At 39.1% G+C, this 19,713-nt stretch overlaps 1 protein-coding gene across 2 annotated transcripts in view; it reads right to left on the bottom strand.

Annotated features, from left to right (window-relative positions):
• The window catches only part of LOC144976327 (2-aminomuconic semialdehyde dehydrogenase-like), a 35,167-nt gene extending 16,610 nt beyond the window's left edge, over positions 1-18,557 (bottom strand). The window contains exons 1-5 of one of the 2 annotated variants that reach the window (XM_078920539.1): positions 18,286-18,557; positions 8,667-8,867; positions 7,924-8,135; positions 5,680-5,846; positions 4,851-4,921 (exon numbers count right to left, since the gene is read on the bottom strand). In XM_078920539.1, coding sequence (XP_078776665.1) covers positions 4,851-4,921; positions 5,680-5,846; positions 7,924-8,135; positions 8,667-8,867; positions 18,286-18,455 — 821 coding nt within the window. In that variant the 5' untranslated portion in view covers positions 18,456-18,557. The remainder of the gene's footprint in view (positions 1-4,850; positions 4,922-5,679; positions 5,847-7,923; positions 8,136-8,666; positions 8,868-18,285) is intronic. The other variant, XM_078920538.1, reaches the window with a different exon arrangement.
• Between the last annotated feature and the right edge of the window lie 1,156 nt (positions 18,558-19,713).

Raw genomic sequence — 19,713 nt, 5'->3', positions numbered from 1 at the left:
CAAATTTCACCAAAAAGCTGTGTCGATGGAATGTGTTGTTATATCAAATCTCACCAAAAAGCTGTGTCGATGGAATGTGTTGTTATATCAAATCTCACCAAAAAGCTGTGTCGATGGAACATGTTGTTATATCAAATCTCACCAAAAAGCTGTGCCGATGGAACATGTTGTTATATCAAATCTCACCAAAAAGCTGTGCCGATGGAACATGTTATATCAAATCTCACCAAAAAGCTGTGCCGATGGAACATGTTGTTATATCAAATCTCACCAAAAAGCTGTGCCGATGGAACATGTTGTTATATCAAATCTCACCAAAAGCTGTGTCGATGGAACATGTTGTTATATCAAATCTCACCAAAAAGCTGTGCTATGGAACATGTTGTTATATCAAATCTCACCAAAAGCTGTGCGATGGAACATGTTGTTATATCAAATCTCACCAAAACGCTGTGCAGATGGAATGTGTTGTATCAAATCTCACCAAAAAGATGTGCCGATGGAACATGTTGTTATATCAAATCTCACCAAAAAGCTGTGTCGATGGAACATGTTGTTATATCAAATCTCACCAAAAAGCTGTGTCGATGGAATGTGTTGTTATATCAAATCTCACCAAAAAGCTGTGTCGATGGAATGTGTTGTTATATCAAATCTCACCAAAAAGCTGTGCCGATGGAACATGTTGTTATATCAAATCTCACCAAAAAGCTGTGTCGATGGAATGTGTTGTTATATCAAATCTCACCAAAAAGCTGTGCCGATGGAACATGTTGTTATATCAAATCTCACCAAAAAGCTGTGCCGATGGAACATGTTGTTATATCAAATCTCACCAAAAGCTGTGCCTATGGAACTGTTGTTATCAAATCTACCAAAAAGCTGTGCTGATGGAACATGTTGTTATATCAAATCTCACCAAAAAGCTGTGCCGATGGAACATGTTGTTATATCAAATCTACCAAAAAGCTGTGCTGATGGAACATGTTGTTATATCAAATCTCACCAAAAGCTGTGCCGATGGAACATGTTGTTATATCAAATCTCACCAAAAAGCTGTGCCGATGGAACATGTTATATCAAATCTCACCAAAAAGCTGTGTCGATGGAATGTGTTGTTATATCAAATCTCACCAAAAAGCTGTGCCGATGGAATGTGTTGTATCAAATCTCACCAAAAAGCTGTGCCGATGGAACATGTTGTTATATCAAATCTCACCAAAAAACTTTGCCGATGGAACATGTTGTTATATCAAATCTCACCAAAAAGCTGTGTCGATGGAACATGTTGTTATATCAAATCTCACCAAAAAGCTGTGTCGATGGAACATGTTGTTATATCAAATCTCACCAAAAGCTGTGCCGTTGAACATTGTTATACAAATCTCACCAAAAAGCTGTGCGATGGAACATGTTGTTATATCAAATCTCACCAAAAGCTGTGCATGGAACATGTTTTTGTTTATATCAAATCTCACCAAAAAGCTGTGCTATGGAATGTTTTATATCAAATCTCACCAAAAGCTGTGTCGATGGAACATGTTGTTATATCAAATCTCACCAAAAGCTGTGCGATGGAACATGTTGTTATATCAAATCTCACCAAAAAGCTGTGCGATGGAACATGTTGTTATACAAATCTCACCAAAAGCTGTGCGATGGAACATGTGTTATATCAAATCTCACCAAAAAGCTGTGCGATGGAACATGTTGTTATATCAAATCTCACCAAAAGCTGTGCGATGGAACATTTGTTAAAACAAATCTCACAAAAGCTGTGCGATGGAAATGTTGTTATATCAAATTCACCAAAAAGCTGTGCGATGGAACTGTTATATCAAATCTCACCAAAAAGTGTGTCGATGGAAATGTGTTTAATCAAATCTCACCAAAAAGCTGTGTCGATGGAACATGTTGTTATATCAATCTCACCAAAAAGCGTGCGTGGAACATGTTGTTATACCAAATCTCACCAAAAAGCTGTGCGATGGAACAGTGTTATATCAAATCTCACCAAAAAGCTGTGCCGATGGAACATGTTGTTATATCAAATCTCACCAAAAGCTGTGCCATGGAACATGTTGTTATATCAAATCTCACCAAAAGCTGTGCGATGGAACATGTTGTTATATCAAATCTCACCAAAAAGCTGTGCATGGAACATGTTTTATATCAAATCTCACCAAAAGCTGTGCCGATGGAACATGTTTTATATCAAATCTCACCAAAAAGCTGTGCGATGGAACATGTTGTTATATCAAATCTCACCAAAAGCTGTGCGATGGAACATGTTGTTATATCAAATCTCACCAAAAAGCTGTGCGATGGAATGTGTTTATCAAATTCACAAAAGCTGTGCGATGGAACATGTTGTATATCAAATCTCACCAAAAAGCTGTGCCGATGGAACATGTTGTTATATCAAATCTCACCAAAAAGCTGTGCGATGGAAATGTTGTTATATCAAATCTCACCAAAAAGCTGTGTCGATGGAACATGTTAATCAAATCTCACCAAAAAGCTGTGCGATGGAACATGTTATATCAAATCTCACCAAAAAGTGTGCGATGGAACATGTTGTATTCAAATTCACCAAAAGCTGTGCCGAGGAACATGTTGTTATATCAAATCTCACAAAAAGCTGTGCCGTGAACATGTTGTTAATCAAATCTCACAAAAGCTGTGCGATGACATGTGTTATATCAAATCTCACCAAAAGCTTGCCGATGGAATGTTGTTTATCAATCACCAAAAGCTTGTCATGAATTGTTATTCAAATTAAAAAATTGATAACATGTATAAAATTACCAAATTGATGAATGTTGTTATATCAATCTCACCAAAACTTGTCGATGAACATGTTTTATCAATTCACAAAAGCGTGCGATGACGTGTATATCAATTCCCAAAAAGCTGTGCGTGAACTGTGTTTTCAAATCTCACAAAAAGCTGTGCGATGGAACTGTTGTTATTCAAATTCACAAAAGCTGTGTATGGAAATGTTGTTTAATTCAATGTTGTTATCAATTCACAAAAGCGTGCATGGACATGTTGTTATATCAATTCACCAAAAGCTGTTCGATGAACATGTTTACAAATCTACCAAAAGCTGTGCGATGGAACTGTGTTTATCAAATCACAAAAAGCGTGCGATGAACATGTTGTTGTATCAAATCTCACCAAAAAGCTGTGCCGATGGAACATGTTGTTATATCAAATCTCACCAAAAGCTGTGCCGATGGAACATGTTGTTATATCAAATCTCACCAAAAAGCTGTGCGATGGAACATTTGTTATATCAAATCTCACCAAAAAGCTGTGCTGATGGAACATGTTGTTATATCAAATCTCACCAAAAAAGCTGTGCCGATGGAACATGTTTTATATCAAATCTCACCAAAAAGTGTGCGATGGAACATGTTGTTATATCAAATCTCACCAAAAAGCTGTGCGATGGAACATGTTGTTATATCAAATCTCACCAAAAAGCTGTGCCGATGGAACATGTTGTTATATCAAATCTCACCAAAAAGCTGTGCCGATGGAACATGTTTTATATCAAATCTCACCAAAAAGCTGTGCCGATGGAACATGTTGTTATATCAAATCTCACCAAAAAGCTGTGCCGATATGGAACATGTTGTTATATCAAATCTCACCAAAAGCTGTGCCGATGGAACATGTTGTTATATCAAATCTCACCAAAAAGCTGTGCCGATGGAACATGTTGTTATATCAAATCTCACCAAAAAGCTGTGCCGATGGAACATGTTGTTATATCAAATCTCACCAAAAAGCTGTGCCTATGGAACATGTTGTTATATCAAATCTCACCAAAAAGCTGTGCCGATGGAACATGTTGTTATATCAAATCTCACCAAAACGCTGTGCAGATGGAATGTGTTGTATCAAATCTCACCAAAAAGATGTGCCGATGGAACATGTTGTTATATCAAATCTCACCAAAAAGCTGTGCCGATGGAACATGTTGTTATATCAAATCTCACCAAAAAGCTGTGCCGATGGAACATGTTGTTATATCAAATCTCACCAAAAAGCTGTGCCGATGGAACATGTTGTTATATCAAATCTCACCAAAAAGCTGTGTCGATGGAACATGTTATATCAAATCTCACCAAAAAGCTGTGCCGATGGAACATGTTGTATCAAATCTCACCAAAAAGCTGTGCCGATGGAACATGTTGTTATATCAAATCTCACCAAAAAGCTGTGCCGATGGAACATGTTGTTATATCAAATCTCACCAAAAAGCTGTGTCGATGGAACATGTTGTTATATCAAATCTCACCAAAAAGCTGTGCCGATGGAACATGTTGTTATATCAAATCTCACCAAAAAGCTTCCACAAATGGAAACCCTGCATGTTCACACTGTTTAAATAAAATTTGAATAACATGTAAAATAAAAAGACCCCTTACCAAATGATTACAAAACACCAGAGGTTGAGAAAAAGGGGGGGGGGGGGCTAGGGGAGGGGGGAGGTACCCATGGGAGGGTGGAGGTATCTTAAAACCATTCTATTCTATCACTAAGAGATAAAATTTACACTGAATTCTCCTATGATGGATTGGCTTCCAATATTTTAAGGTTGTGAAGTTTGTTGATGAAAACTGTTGTAATAATCTCATATAACATTCGTATAGGACATGACAGAGACTGACTCATGCTCTGACTGGTTTCACATATCAATGAATTGATGCGTTGCAATCAATATTTTTAGAAATCACTTTTATCAGATTCATCCTCATCACCATTATCATCATCATCATCATCATCATCATCATCATCATCATCATCATCATTGTAACTAAAACTTATAGATTTCTGACCTTATCACCGTTTCCAAACATTTGTCGAAATTACAATCATCAAAAATCACAGCAGCATTTTTTCCTCCCAACTGAAAAGAATTCAAAGAAAAGAAGAGAAATCATCAATAGATGCAGCGGTGAACGGTGAACGGGGGAAAACTCAACAAAACAGGTTGAAATATTGGAAGAAATGATTCTAATTCCTTTAAATTGTGAGTTAAAATAGAAGTGTGTTTTGACATGGCCTTGTGGTTCAGACTTGGATTCACTTCCCGACCTCGATTCGTCTCAGGGTTTCAGCAGGTCATATCTTGGAAAGCATTTTACACACATTTTTATTTATCTCTATGCAGCAAAGAGTAATTTGGTGGCTGAAATCTGTAAGATCTGGTGGAAAGTACGTTGCAAAAGATCAACAAGCACCAGGGCAGCAGCTTCTAATGGTGCTCATACTACTATGTTATGACGATCGACCCAATCAGCAAATTAGTTACCACATTCGTGCACCGTCGCAAACCCACCCAGAAGCTTCGTCACAACACAAAATGCTCTGCGGTTTCGGGTTCTTTCCCACAACGGGTACATGTTGGACAGGTGGAAAGTCCTCACTGATGAAGCGATTTTGGCGTAAGGCAGGTTCTCGACCAAAGCACCAGGGCGACATCATTTTGTGACACAGAGCCATAACCTAACACCATCGCACACCACACAAATTGTGTGTTTATCTTCTGTGTTCAAGCTGCAAAGTATGAATTGGATTGGATTAAAACAAAATAGTGCATTTAAACAATGGTAGTGGTAGAAATAGTAGAAGCAGCCGGTGTAGTAGCAGAAGGACAACTCTCACCTCCAGGGAAAATTTCTTGCATAATGGAGCTACACTCCTTCTGATGTGTTCAGCAGTGGCCGTTCCACCAGTGAAGGAAATGAGGGGGACGTCTGGATGTTCTACCAGGGCCTGACCAGCTGTACGACCTTCACCGAATACCATATTCACCACACCTTTAGGCAGGCCTGGAAATGAAAACAATTAAGAAGATTTTGTGTTGGTGTTTGTTTAAAGGGTTTTACTGTGCGGCTATGTGTTCTTGTGGTATGACACTCACTTTCGGATCGAAAAGTCCTAGGTTCAAGCCTCGCTCAGCATATAGTTGAGTCCTTGGAAAAGCTCTTTATTCACATTCTCTCACCATACTAAGGTGTAAAATGAGTACCTGGCCGTTAACAAGGTTGACCGAAAAAAATTGTAATTTCACCTATTAGGCGAAATGTCTGGTTCTACGTGTTGCTGTTGGCCAGGGACCCCTTCACATCAAGCTTTGAGCATGTTTAGTGGATATTGCGCTATTTAAAAGCTCTTTATTTTTTCTTTTCTAAACTTGGGACAACTTTAAGTCATTTCAGAACCAGACAAAGGAAAGCACCCAAGAAAAAGTATGGCAAAGGAGACTGGTTCAAATAGTAGAAGTAGATTAGTTTGAGATCACCTAAAAGTTTTATCCATACACAAGTACAGGATCTCACTGAGAGGAAGACACTTTAAGCAAATGTTAACAATATGTTCAAAGTGAAAACTATGACACTACATAACGGAGAGGTGATTTACAGGAAAAAAATATTGTCTCCCAAAACCAATACTATACATTTGAATATTTCCTCCTCAGTTAAGGACTCCGGTCAGGGCCAGGACAAAACCAGGTAATCTCATTCCACGATAAGATGAAAAGCAACATGGAAAATAAAATATAGGGCATCAGAACCATACAGTTACAGTGATCTTCCTGCCCACCATTGAAGGTCAAAATGTCCACCTAGGTTTAAAGGTCAAACTGAAATATCAAGTAAGACTCCAATTCAGGAGATTTCTTTTGTTTTGCTTTGTTTTGTTTGGTTTTTGGCGAGAATAACTTTAGTTTTTGTACTCTGAGAAGACCTGATCTATTGGATTATTTAAACTTTAAAATTTGACATCTGGGTCACCCCGACATAGTATTGTAGGCCGAGACCATTAGAAGCTGCTGATGTACCAACATAACACGATTCTGGATGTGAGGCCTGAGGCCATATTTAAGGATCAACCTACCTGCTGGTGTACCAACATAACACGATTCTGGATGTGAGGCCTGAGGCCATATCTAAGGATCAACCTACCTGCTGATGTACCAACATAACACGATTCTGGATGTGAGGCCTGAGGCCATATTTAAGGATCAACCTACCTGCTGATACAGTGACCTCGGATCCAACTAAACCTTGGATTCAACTGAAAATGAATAGTTTCCCTTTTTTACTCTCTACTATTTGATTGACAGTACTAGAGTTACCTCCCATTCAATGAAGCCAACGACTACAACAAAGTAACCAAAACTACTGAAGTGAGTGTAGAAAAGTCTGTCTTTAGTTTAAACCTAAGCCTAGGCTTTATTCAACATTCAAAAGAGGTACGACGAGAAGCATGATGATCTGCAACACAAGCAGAAAAGCAAACAGTTACGAAAACAGATAAAGCAGTCATAGCATAACAAAGCGTTGAAAATAACAAAGCGAAGCGCACAAACAAAGCTACATGACAACAACTACAAAAAGCACATTGAGTGGAAACAAGACTGGCATCAAAAATAATCAATATTGCAGCGCTTTCTTCAAGAAAAAGACATTCTATTTGCTTGTAATAAGATGCCAGTTCTGAACTCAATGACCTTGATGACACACTTTATCATGTCATGTTATCATGGCCATAACTGTACGACTTTTCCATAGTAGACGGTGAAAACCAGATGCAAATATCTGTCAAAGTTTTGGAATAACAAGGCTTTGAAATCATGGAAAGACTTTATGGAGACCCTGTATATTAATGTTGGAAGTGACACTTGGGATTCAAGGAAACTTCGGTTATAACGAACAATGACTTCCAGACTAGTCAACTTTGTTAGGATAATGAGGAGGAAGAGGAGGGGGAGGAGGAGGAGGAGGAGGAGAGGGAGAATGCCGCCTCAATAAATTTCTGAAAAATATATAAAGTTGGTTCTGAGAAGAATTTACATATTGAGATTGATCAAAAACCTTTTATTTGTTAAATACAAAATCTCACCAGCATCTTTAAACACCTGGCAAAGTAGAGTCGACGAGGCAGACGTCATTTCACTTGGTTTAGCCACCACGGTGTTACCACAAGCAAGGGCTGGGCCAAGTTTGAAGCTCAAGAGATAGAGTGGAAGATTCCAGGGACTTATGAGGCCAGCCACGCCCACTGGACACTTGACGGTGAATTGAGAGGCATTGGCGTCTGTCTTCTGACGAGATCTGATGACAGGAAGGATGATTGTGATGAATATGGATGCTATGCCTTTTAATTAATAAACTGATAATATCCACCAGCCAGATATAATGAACTAACACTTGGAAACAAAGCAAAACTGGTGCAACAATTTACAAGTTGTTGAATTCCTGATCTGTAACAAATTGAAATTTCTGTGAAAAATAATTCTAAGCGATTCAAATGAAGGCGAAGGTATATAAAACAAGCTCAAGGTTATAAATTAAACTTTAAGTATAGGAATATAGCTAGGGTTGGGGTTAAAGTTAGAGTTGGCGTAAGGCAAAGGTTATGATTAGAGTTATAAAGTTAGGGGTGGCGTAAGGGTAACGGCTATGGTTTTGGTTAGGGATAGGGTTAGGAAATACTCAAATCAGGGCTATAAAAATAACCCATGTACAGGAATAGGCCTTACGTCTTTTATGAAAATGTTTTCCTGATATATATAATAAATTGATTTTCATTATACAAGCGCCTGTAAAGACAAAAACTATATTTTTATAAAATGTCTGACGAACCTGTTCATATCATGCAGGGCGTAAGTGGCAAAATATCGAAAGTTGTGCACGCAGCGGGGAATGTCAATTTTGGTGGCAAGCCAGACGGGTTTCCCCTGGTCTCTGGATTCCATGAGGGCAAACTCATCCAGCCTGGATTCAATCAGATCAGCAATTTTCATCAATATCTTTGATCTTTCCTCTACTGGGGTTGCAGACCAACTGAACAAACAAAAAAGAAAGAAAAGAACTTGAACATATTTTATTACATATACGATTCTTACGTATAAAATTTTTAAAAACTAGTCATATACATACAGAATAAATTATGTTATAAAAACATGGCCGACTTCAGTGAGAGGACCAAAAAGGTCATTTCAAAGTAAGAGAGCTATGGGGTGGAGATCAATCCAGAATATGTTCAGTCAATCCTTTCACTCGCTGTCCAGTATTTGTGTCTGCAGACGGGGTCGGTGTCTGGCTCATCTCCTCTCTTTACAAGCACAGGTTCGGATGATCTGGCCTACAACCGATAAAGACACAAACTATAATTGATGAAAAGAGAAAGAAACAAGGAAGTTTGTTTTTCTTCGTGTAAAAAAAAAAGAAAAAAAAATATAGGGAAGGGGGATTTACCAGATGTGTAAATCTACTGACAATTAGTTGCAACTTCTGAGTGACTTTGGCCTGGCTAATTTTCAAATTTAGCATTTTTATTTCAGTTAAAAATGTGCAGGTTTAGAGAGACTTAGATAACAAAGGCCCTGAAAGTGATATTTTGTAGAACATGACAACTTATCAGGTGCACCAAGCCAAGTGATTGAAATTTTTGAATAGAGCCAGAGCATATTTGCATCATAGTTATAGTCATAATTATAGCCAGAGTTTAGGATCAAAACGTTTTCATTTAAATCAACTAAATTTACCTCTACACGTATTAGCTAAAATAAAATAATCTCATGAATATTTTGCCGAAAAGGGGGCAATCTCTGAAAAAAGGAAAGAGAGAGTGTAGAGACAGAAGTGTCCTGTGTCTGTATCAATCTTGTCCTACCCATGTACTCAGCACTCATATATGGGCGTTTTTCAAATTTTTGTCCAATTAGGAGGGGGAAATTTTTTTTTCAGAGTTACAATCAGATTGGATCAAATCTTGTGACCACTTAAGTTGATTACTCCTCAATCATTTCCTATAATGCTGGAGCTTAATCTTCTCCTTGCTTCATATGCTGGCAGGTTAAAGTTCGAATCTCATTAGATTGTCTCACTCCTGTAACGCTAATTCAAAGCTTCATAGTTCGCATTTTAAAATTATGATGCAGACAGTTTTCTCCTATGGCCTTCTTCAGTATATAATCATTCTCTACAAATGGTTTAATGACGGATATGTGCCTATTATTTTTAGTTTTGAGAGAGATTTGTTGCAAAATCCTGAAAATTTTGGCAAATTAAATATCTTAATTTCTCATAATTTTTTAAAGAGATAATTCTTAATATACATTAGATTCTATTTGAAAGAGATTAGTAAAGACATAAATTGAGGAATAAACACAACACACGATTGGACTGTCCAAATAGACATAAATTGCATTTTTGTAGGTCGTTACAGGAGTGAGTTGACCGTTACAGGAGTGAGTCGCATCGTTACAGGAGTGAGTTACTAAATAAAGATGGTCTATAACACTTGGCACACATATTATTTGAGTTGTATTCACTGCTCATAAGAATCGCAAAAGTGAACTGTAAAGGTTCCCCAATGTATCTAAATCGATAATAAAGAAGACATAATTTTTTTTAAGTTTCCAGTTGATCGTCAAAATTGGCATTAGATTAATAGATTAGATTCTTAAATCTAGAAATATGACTTGGGTTTGAAACGAATATTTTGTATTCGTGGATAGCTCACACGGTAGAGCCACGCTCTCACCTGCCAGGCGGAGTTGTCGTACCAATAAGGTCGCAGGTTCAAACCCCACCACCGCCGCGAAAAAAATTTTATTCTCTATTGTCTTCTGGCACTTTTCTACTCACTTCATATCTTGTTGTTACCAACATAAAGTGCCTGCTCCACTCACTTTTCTGAATTAAGGGGAGGGGCGACACCTGAAATATCGATTTTTGGGTCAAAATATAAAATTTCAGTTTTTTATTTATTATAAAAGAACAATCATTTTTTCACATATTTTCAGCACTGAGAAGGTGATTTGGATAATATAAAGTTTGTAAATCGTCTTTCATAAACATGGAGTCGATATGAAAATATCAAACTTTTCAATTTTTTGTGAGAATTCAACTAACTGAAAATCATCATCATCATTGCCTTTTTCACCCTGGTTCAGGGTATAGGCCACAGACAAACAGTTTCCATCCTTCTCTATCCTGAGCCAACTTTTTTATCTCATTCCAGGTCTTACCACTTCTCTGTATATCAGCTTCTTTAATTCTTCTCCATGTTCCTCGTGGCCTTCCCCTTGATCTTCTGCCCTGAGGGTTCCAGTCCAATACTTTCTTTGTTATAGTTGAGTCATTCTTTCTGTGTGTCCAATCCACCTCCATCGTCTTCTTCCTATATCCTCTCCCACTGGTTTCTGCTGTGTTCTTTTCCATACTTCTTCATTTTTTATTCTATCCATCCATTTTATTCTGAGTAGCTTACGCATGCACCTGTTTACGAAAATCTGTACCCTCCTTATACATGCCTGTGATGCGTTCCAAGTTTCACATCCATACAGTAGGACAGACTTCACGTTTGAGTTGAAAAGTCTTAGCTTTAGTTGAAGGGAGATATCTTTAGTTCTCCAAACTCTGTTCAAAGATGTGAATGCAGCCTGTGCCTTTCCTATTCGTGCTTTCACCTCTGCTTCCGTGCCTCCATCCTTGTCAATTATACTTCCGAGATAGCAGAAAGTGTCTATATCTTCGAGTTCCTGATCTTTTACTTTGATCTGCTCCCTTTGACGCGTACCTATCCTCAAGACCTTTGACTTTGCAGGGTGAATTCTTAGACCAATTGATTCCGAGAGGCTGTTTATAATTGTGGTTTTTGCTTGCATCTGGTCCTGGGTGTGGGACAAAAGAGCCAGATCATCTGCAAAATCCAGATCATCCAACTGTGTCCAGGGGGTCCACTGAATCCCATTTCTTCTCCCTTTGGAGGTTTCCTTCATTAGCCAATCAATGGCAAGGATGAACAGGAATGGAGAGAGCAAGCATCCCAGCTTGACACCAGTCTTAATTTCAAAGCTGTCAGTAAGCTGATCTTCATGTACAACCCTGCAACTTGATCCTTCATACATTTCCTTAATGAGGTTTACTATCTTTTCAGGGAGTCCATAATGTGCCAGAATTTTCCACAATGTTGCTCTGTCAATACTGTCGAAAGCCTTCTCGTAATCCAGAAAGTTGACAATAAGAGGAGAGTTCCATTCTATAGACTGTTCCACTATGACTCGCAGAGAGGCAATCTGGTCGGTGGTTGAACGGTTTTTTCGAAAACCTGCCTGTTCGTCCCGCAGTTTAGCATCTGTTGCATTCTTAATTCTCTCTAAAATAATACGGTTGAAAACCTTTCCTGGGATAGAAAGAAGAGTGATGCCTCGATAATTATTACAATTACTGAGGTCCCCTTTCTTTGGAAGCTTGATAAGATGTCCTTCGTTCCAATCCTTTGGGAATATCCGTCATTCCAGATTCTCTCAAATAGTGGGTGCAGGGCCTCAGCATTTCTTTCCGCATCAACTTTTAGAGCCTCCGGTGGAATCTGGTCTGGTCCAGCAGCTTTCCCCCTTTTCATCTTGTTAATGGCACCCACAATCTCTGCTATCGATGGTGGATCACAGCTAATTGGTAGCTCATTCCTTGCAGGCAAAATTTCTGGCTGGTTGTCTGGTGGTGGTCTGTTCAGAAGGCAGTTGAAATGTTCCCTCCATCATTCAGATTGAGCCTCTTTTCCAAAAATAGTTTTCCCATCTTTGTCTTTGACTGGTACCTCTGGTTTCCCATAATTTCCAGCAAGTGTCTTGGTAGTTTGATAAAGGATCCTCATGTGTCCTCCAGTCGCTGCTGCTTCTGCTTTCTCTGCAAGTCTGTTCATGAATGCTTCCTTGTCTTTCTTCACAGATCTTTTGACTTCCTTAGCTATGGCTCGATACTGCTCTTGTGCATCCAGTCTTGAAGCCCTTGTTCGGCTTGCATTCACTTGTTCCTTCCTTGTTCTCCTCTTTTCAATAAGGTCCAAGGTGGTTGGACTTATCCATTCTTTATGTTCCGATTTCTTTACCCCCAATACCTCGTGGCAAGTTGTTATGTAGACTTCCTTGATCTTTGCCCAATGTGACTCTACATCTATGTCGTCCTCGAGCTCAGTAAGAGGTTGGAATCTATTACTCAATTGTAGTTTGAATTCCTCATTCTTTTCCCCATCAAGTGCATTCACCTCGAATTTTCTTCTTGTATGTGATCTGGCCCCGTGTTTTCTGAGTCGGAGCTTAAGCTTTGCCAATAGCAGGTGGTGGTCTGATCCAACATCTGCCCCTCTCCGTACTGTCACATCTTCCAATGAACGTCTGAATCTACGAGAGATACAAAAATGATCAATCTGATTCTCTGTCATACCATCTGGTGAGACCCAAGTTGCTTTGTGGATCCTCTTATGGGGGAACACTGATCCTCCAATCACCAAACTGTTGAATGCACAGAAATTTGCAAATCTCTCACCATTATCATTCATTTCTCCCATGCCATGACGTCCCATGATACCTTCATAGCCTACGTTATCCTGTCCCACTTTTGCATTAGCATCTCCCATCAATATGTTGATGTCTTTCCTTGGCAACTTGTCAATGACTTGTTGTAGCAGACCATAAAATGTATCTTTGTCCTCATCTGTTGCATCATTTGTTGGGGCATAGATCTGTACAATGTTCATGCTGATCTTCTTACTCCGTGTTGTAAAGGACGCCATGATGATCCTTTCTCCGCATTGTTCCCATCCTCTCAGTGACTTCTGGGCAAACTTGCTTAGAATTATTCCTACTCCCTGTGTATGAATCCCGTCCCCTCTCCCTGAATATAAAATCTTCTCCCCAGACTTGAGGTGTTTCTGTCCGGATTGTATCCAGTGGGTTTCGCTTACTCCAAGTATATGCAGCCTATATCTTCTCATCTCAGTCACAACTTGAGAGCTTTTTCCTGCTTCATACATGGTGCGAACGTTCCACAACGCAATTCGAAGCTGCTTGTTTGGCGAAGACGTCATCGGGTCAGCAGAGTCCTTTCGGCTTTGTCTGTTGTCCTTCATAAATTCTGTAATTCCAGAAACTCTTCGGTCGCCCAAGCTAAAAAAAGGATTTGGTTTGTCTGTCTGTGTTTCTGTAACGGTTAGAGTTTAACGGAAAGGGGTGTTAACCCTTTGCCAACCCCCAACCTGGAGGACCAGGTGACTCAAAGATGGGGGAATCACACACCATTAGTCGCCTTTTACGACACGCTGGCTTGGCGTTGGGCTATTCTTGACCCTCTCAGTTGAGGGACCCCGGACACCACACGGGGTCAACTGAAAATAATAGGGCTGAAAAGCATTATAATACATATCGATGTTGTAGATTTTGATATCGATAGTTTAGTCTACTCTTTGCCCGTCTAGTTGACAAGGTTTCAGTCTCATAAATATCACAATATGGGCAGGGGAGGGGTTTAGAAACTGTTAGTCGCGAACAAAGATTGTGTGTCAAACAGCTGATAAGAGGTCAAGTTGTCAGGTAAATACAACGTGATCACGAATGGTGCGATCTGATTGGCTGACCTTGTTCTCGACCTCCGACTCCGCGCCAGGGATTGGATGTTGAGTCAGGGTGAAAGTTCGCATCTATTACTATTACTTTTACTACGATTTGTTTACCTTTCGATTGATCAGTTGTTTTATCAAATTTTGACATGTATTCACGTTAATTATCTCTAAATATTTCCAATTTTTACTGGATTATTATAAATATACCTAAAGTGACCAAAAAATCCAAACGTTGGCAACAATTATTTGCTACAAAAGCCAAGAAAGCAAGAAAGTTATGATGGCTCATGGTTGATCCGTGGCCACAAATCTTTGATTGGAATTGGGTGTGTTATAGTAGTATTATGATAAAGCGATTCCAAGCAATGCCGCAGCGGAAAGAAATGAGATGGGCTATTCTTGCCGGTCTTTACCACGGTTATTCCACCAATGACTTCCCTCAACATAAGTATTGTCCTCCTGAACCGGACTCCAGATGCTTTTATAAAAAATATATTGCTGCCCATGTGTATCCTGTTGACACAAGCAGCGTCTACATACACCTTTGAATTTTGATTTGCTTCATGAGCACTTGAAGCCTGTATATGATTTGTTGTGAGATGAAGACAACACAAAATCCAAACGAAAGGTTTCATAATTCTGTTTGGTCAAGATGCCATAAAACATACTTCCATTCCCTGAAAAAAGTTGAGTTTGGTGCAGAGTATAATTTTGGTCCAACAGAAATAACATCCCTGAAAGTGTCTTTGAGCATCGGTGGACTGGGAGAACACTCCCAGATGTTGAGTCAGGAAGCAGAGTCAAAAAGACTTGACCAAAGCATAAGGGTTGCTTAACATAAAGAGAAAAAAAAGAGGCAAAATGAAAGCTCAGACCCATGAAAAAGCCCAGAGGGAGGCAGAAAAAGAACACGGGGGACCCTCATACGGTGCTGGTATGTTTTGAGCTGGTTGTACCGTTTTGTCTTATTATTTTCATTCATTGTTATCTTTGATCTCGTTTTTCTCAAAATGACATTTTTTAACAATCTTTTTTATCTTATTTTGTCATTTATCAATCAATTTGTTTAAAACTTTGCATGTCTAGAGCTATAGTGATTATCTAAAATCATGCAGAAGGAATTTTAAATATCTTTATTATTTTTTGAAAAATTGACATTTTTATGTCAAAAAACATGATTTTTATCATACCGAAAAATTTTTTTTTTTTAAATTTATAAATAAAAATCTATTAAAAATATTTTAAAAATGCTCTGTATTTTTTTTTATAATATACAAAAATACAACCATGCAAAATTTCAAGAAAATTCCATGGAAACTTATTGAGAAAGTAACTTTTAAAAATAGCACCCAGAGAAGAGTAAAATCCAAGATGGCGGCCGTCACCATGGCAACCGGACACGCCCACCGAAATAAATCACATGGTTCCAAGGAATTTACCCAATGGAAACCGTACGGTGCTCTTATTGGCTAACCAACCAGCGGCCTCGATGAGAAAATTATCCGCCATTTTGATGTTGGCTGGGAATCGCGTTACTATAGTAAACAAGCGCTGATCGGCCGTTTATGAAAACAAGTTGCTGCTCGCTCGTTTAACTCAAAATTATTCAAAACGATCTCTCTAAAATGATATAAATGTGACTTCTTAAGGTTTTCTTCACGGTCAAAACCACACAACATTCTATTAATGATTACGGCCGAGGCAAAAAGGAATATTGACAGGTCGACCGAGAGTTGAACTCGTGAGACGACAAACATCACTGCGAAGTGTAGCGAGAGTCAAGCTATTGTTTGTCTTGTCCTATTCTATATAGAGAAAAGGATAAATAGTATAGCCTCGTGTGTGAGTGGTTGCGTGTCATAGTCTTGTTTTTAAATTGTTTCTGTTGTTTATGTGTTTAGTGATGACCCTCTCACACTCAATTTCAATGCCGAAAGAGGAATTCCCGCACACAAGAAAGGGGAATTGGGGTGGTATTTGGCATACATATTGTATAGTATCTAGTTCTAAATAGATAACTGATTAGAATTATATTATGAAATATAAACACAATGCCAAATACAATTCCGAAGTTTCCTTATTTCAAATGAAGTAAAGCTCCAAAACCTAATGGTAGTGATTGTAGTACTGAGTGTTAGTGAGGTGATGTGGTGTTGGTGGTGGTTGTAGTTGTAGTAGTAATAGTGATGATGATGTGGTGGTGGTGATGATTGTAGTTGTAGTAGTAGTAGTAGTAGTGATGATGATGATGTGGTGGTGGTTGTAGTAGTAGTGGTAATGGTAATGATATGGTGGTGGTGGTGGTTGTAGTAGTAGTGGTCGTGATGATGATGTGGTGGTGGTGTTTGTAGTAGTAGTGGTAATGATGCGGCTATGTGGTCTAGTAGTATGACACTCGCTTCGGATCGGAAGGTCCTGGGTTCGAGCCTCGCGCTCGGCGCATAGTTGAGTCCTTGGAAAAGGCTCTTTACTCACATTCTCTCACCGTACTCAGATGTAAAATGAGTACCTGGCCGTTAACAGAGTTGTCTTTGTCCGAAAAATTGTAATATCGCCTAACAGGCGTCATGTCCCGCCCTACATGTTAAATGTTGACCAGGGACCCCTTGTAAAGCGCTTTGAGCACATTTAGTAGATATTGCACTATATAAAGCTCAATTAAAAAAAAAATATTTCAATGATGATGATATGGTGGTGGTGGTTGCAGTAGTAGTAGTGGTAGTGATGATAATGTGGTGGTGGTTGTAGTTGTAGTAGTAGTGATAGTGATGATGATGTGGTGGTGGTTGTAGTAGTAGTGGTAGTGATGATGATGTGGTTGTGGTGGTTATAGTAGTAGTTGTAATGGTGATGATATGGTGGTAGTGGTGGTTGCAGTAGTAGTGGTAATGGTAATGATATGGTGGTAGTGGTGGTTGTAGTAGTAGTGGCAATGGTAATGATATGGTGGTGGTTGTAGTAGTAGTGGTCGTGATGACGATGTGGTTGTGGTGGTTGTAGTAGTAGTGGTAGTGATGCTATTGTGGTGGTGGTTGTAGTAGTTGAGGTAGTGATGTGGTGGTGGTTGTAGTAGTAGTGGTGGTGGTGGTTGTGGTAGTAGTGGTAATGATGATATGGTGGTGGTGGTTGCAGTAGTAGTGGTAGTGATGACGATGTGGTTGTGGTGATTGTAGTAGTGGTAGTGATGATGATGTGCTGGTGGTGGTGTAGTGGTAGTGGTAGTGATAATGATGTGGGGCTGGTGGTTGTAGTAGTAGTGTTAGTGATGATATTGTGGTGGTGGTTGTAGTAGTAGATGATGTGGTGGTTGGAAAACACATTACAGGTTATTATAATACATGATTACACACATTCTCTAACTTCATTTTTTGACAGCTTCGTTGTGCCATAAATATACGCAACAGTTCTGAAACATTTTATTGTGGATTTTGATATTGTTTGTTGTTTTTCTTGTGTCGTTATGTTGACATAGATACCGAATGAATGGTAATTACTACATTCTCAGCCAACAACAAAATGGCGCTGAATGCTTTCATTGGTGGACACTTTTTAGGCTTCGTACGTATTCTCATTCGTTTAATTCTATGCATGGTTCGAATCCATTGGTCATAGGCAATGTCCCAATATAAAAAGATATTGGATATAGACATTATTCTTGAAAATAGTTTCAGGTGTCGCCCCTCCCCTTAAAAATTCACTCCAGTTATTAACAACGATTCTAGATGAAAATATAAATCTCAATCCTAAATGGCGTCCCGAAGCTAATGACATTTTTGTACCCCTTTAAAAGTAAGGCCGTAAAAGTAAAGTTAGTTCAGTCACTCTAAATCTAAACTCGAAGTGTCATCAAACCTTGGAAATGCTCTCTTTGCAGCTTGAACCGCACGATCAACATCTTTAGCAGAGCTGTTGCAAACCTTTGCCCAAACTTCACCAGAGGATGGATCGAAGCTATCCAAATATTCATCTGACGAGCAAAATTCTCCATCGATGAAATTGTTGACACGAAATAGGTCTGTCATGTTATTTTAAGCGACGAATTGCTTCTATCTCTTCAACACAAACACGTTTCAAATCAACAAGTTATAAAAATGTCCTCGTTTCACTCTTTTGTGGCCTTGAACTTTGAACTTTATAGCCATTTGCAGACGGATTTCGTTTAATTTTACAACCAGATGTAAGATCTGGTCGTTATTTCAAGTGTTGTCAATGTTGCAACTCGGGCTTCGGTCAAATCTGCTATATTTGATAAGAGTTTACAAGGAAGTTTCTGGTTTTTGAAATTTAAAAAATATTTTTGCTTTTCCTTTCCATTTTAGCTGTGTAATAATAGACGGACAAGAAAGTCTGGCTAACCAATCAAAGACGACCTTCTGGTCACACCCCCATTTCTCAAGGGCTGACTTTCAATATCAGGTAACTCTTCTGACATCAATGATGAAGAAAGAATTATCCAGTTGTTTCCCTTAGACCACTGGTAATCAAAGTCTCTCTCTCTCTCTCTCTCTCTCTCTCTCTCTCTCTCTCTCTCTCTCTCTCTCTCTCTCTTTCTTGCACCGGGGGGGGGGGGGGGGGGGGGGGGGGCGAGAGATAGAACAGTCTGTAAGAATTGTCAAATTATTTTGTTCATGGCTATGTACATATCTGGTCGCAAAAAAAATAGAATAAATATAAAAATCGTGACGTCTTTATTTCTTGTTGTTCATCATCATCATCATCATCATCATCACCATCATCATCATAATCTAATCATTACCATCATCATCGTTGTCGTCGGCGTCGTCATCATCATCATCATCATCATCATCATCATCATCATCATCGATATCATCATCATCATCATCATCATCATCGACATCATTATCATCATCATCGTTGTCGTCGGCGTCGTCATCATCATCATCATCATCGATATCATTATCACATCATCGTCACCATCATCATCATCATCGTCGTCGGTGTCGTCATCATCATCATCGTCGTCATCATCACCATCATCATCGTCACCATCATCATCATCATGTCCAGCTCACACCGTAGGTAGTCCTCAGCCATGTCCACCCTCCAAACTCCCATGAAAGCATTGCAATCCTTGACCGATACTGGACAGGATGTCATGGTCTCAGAGATTATCACATCCCAGAATGGCATCTCGAGCTGTCCTTGACCTTTGGTCACGTGCCAAACCAACGGGCCTGGGTTGAGGGGATTTTTAGTTCAGCCCCTGTTTGAGTCCTGTGAGCATGAGGTTGTGTGTGGAAACGGAGATGGTTGACGGGC

This window comes from Berghia stephanieae, chromosome 7, assembly GCF_034508935.2.
Source record: "Berghia stephanieae isolate SIO BIC M18660-M18661 chromosome 7, UCSD_Bste_1.3, whole genome shotgun sequence".
NCBI classification, from domain to species: domain Eukaryota; kingdom Metazoa; phylum Mollusca; class Gastropoda; order Nudibranchia; family Aeolidiidae; genus Berghia; species Berghia stephanieae.
Note: the sequence above shows the minus strand (reverse complement) of the source record. Positions and strands in the feature narration are given on the sequence as shown.